At 38.4% G+C, this 1,484-nt stretch overlaps 1 protein-coding gene across 1 annotated transcript in view; it reads left to right on the top strand.

Annotated features, from left to right (window-relative positions):
* The window catches only part of Phlpp2 (PH domain and leucine rich repeat protein phosphatase 2), an 81,200-nt gene that overhangs the window by 63,350 nt on the left and 16,366 nt on the right, over nucleotides 1–1,484 (top strand). Inside the window, exon 13 of the mRNA XM_005345687.3 lies at nucleotides 671–871. Coding sequence (XP_005345744.1) covers nucleotides 671–871 — 201 coding nt within the window. The remainder of the gene's footprint in view (nucleotides 1–670; nucleotides 872–1,484) is intronic.

Below are 1,484 nucleotides of genomic sequence, written 5' to 3'. Positions count from 1 at the left end.
TGTAGACCAGGCTGGTCTCGAACTCACAGAGATCCACCTGCCTCTGCCTCCCGAGTGCTGGGATTAAAGGTGTGCGCCACCACCGCCCGGCTGTATGAGAGCAATTTGTACTTGATCTTAGCCAAAAGCACCAAGAAATGGCACAATTGATCTAACTTTTTTGGATCTCAACTAGGCAGTATATCTTTAGCCATTATAAAAATACCTTTGATCCTTTGATCCTATAAATTCTGTTTCTAGAACTGTGCACTGTGGAAATAATTGGATAAGAATCCGAGATTTTCATTATAGTGGTTATAATATGTGTACAGAATTGTTCTCTATGTAGATAATCTATGTAGATATCAGAGTATTATGGGATTAGCTAAATAAATAATGTTTTGTCACAGACAAGATTTTTTGAATGTTATCTTTATAGTTCAGTCATATATTAAAGGTGGTATTCAATAGTGTCCTTGCAATGAAATAGGTGATTTTGCCTGCAGCCATTATAGAATGGTAGAAAAATAACCATGCCTATGTTCCTTCTTGTCACCGAGCTTTGAGTTGCATATATTAAGAGAAAACTATCTGTAAAAAAGTTTTCTTGACTTTGGGAGCGGGCATGATGGTTTCTACTTAAGAAGGTAACAGACTCAAAGGGAATAATGTTCTTTGTGTGTTCTGTCAGTCTCAGATACTTGAATGCATCTGCAAATAGTCTGGAGTCTCTGCCTTGTGCGTGTGCTGGAGAGGAGAGTCTGAGTGTGCTGCAGCTACTGTACCTGACCAACAACCTCCTGACAGACCAGTGCATACCTGTCTTGGTCGGGCACCCTCACCTGCGAATCCTGCACCTCGCAAACAATCAGCTGCAGACCTTTCCTGCAAGGTGAATGAGTGCAGTGTGATCATTTGACAGGAAAATATGAATTCTGCATTCCATTATAGCTATCTGACCATAACACTTCTGATTTGCTGGTGCTGAGACTTCACTAGCTCAGCAGGAAAATCTTGTCTTAATAATTTGGTGCTGATGAAATATGACTAGCCAAAGAAATTATGGTTAAAATGTGTAATTTATACCTCTAATTAGTTAATAATAATCTGAGAATATTCTATCCATAAAAGTATAGGGTTATGAAATAAAAATTTTTTTATCAGCACTGTATTATAAAATACATTGTCTAGTAGTATATTTACTATATGTAAATATAGTAAATGCCTTATATATGTCACATACCATGTCATACTTACTGCTTCTGTCCTTGAACCCACAATAAATTAGGGAAGTAGACAAGCATCTAGACCAGCAATTCTCAACCTTCCTAATGCTGTGACCCTATAAAATAGTGCCTTGTGTTGTGGTGACCCCAACCATAAAATTATTTTCTTTTTTTTTTGGTTTTTCAAGACAGGGTTTCTCTGTGGTTTTGGAGCCTGTCCTGGAACTAGCTCTTGTAGACCAGGCTGGTCTCGAACTCACAGAGATCCGCCTGCCTCTA

The sequence above is a fragment of the Microtus ochrogaster genome, chromosome 4, assembly GCF_000317375.1.
Source record: "Microtus ochrogaster isolate Prairie Vole_2 chromosome 4, MicOch1.0, whole genome shotgun sequence".
In the NCBI taxonomy this organism is placed as follows: Eukaryota; Metazoa; Chordata; class Mammalia; order Rodentia; family Cricetidae; genus Microtus; species Microtus ochrogaster.
The sequence above is the reverse complement of the archived record's forward strand: the minus strand, read 5'-3'. Positions and strand labels throughout refer to the sequence as shown.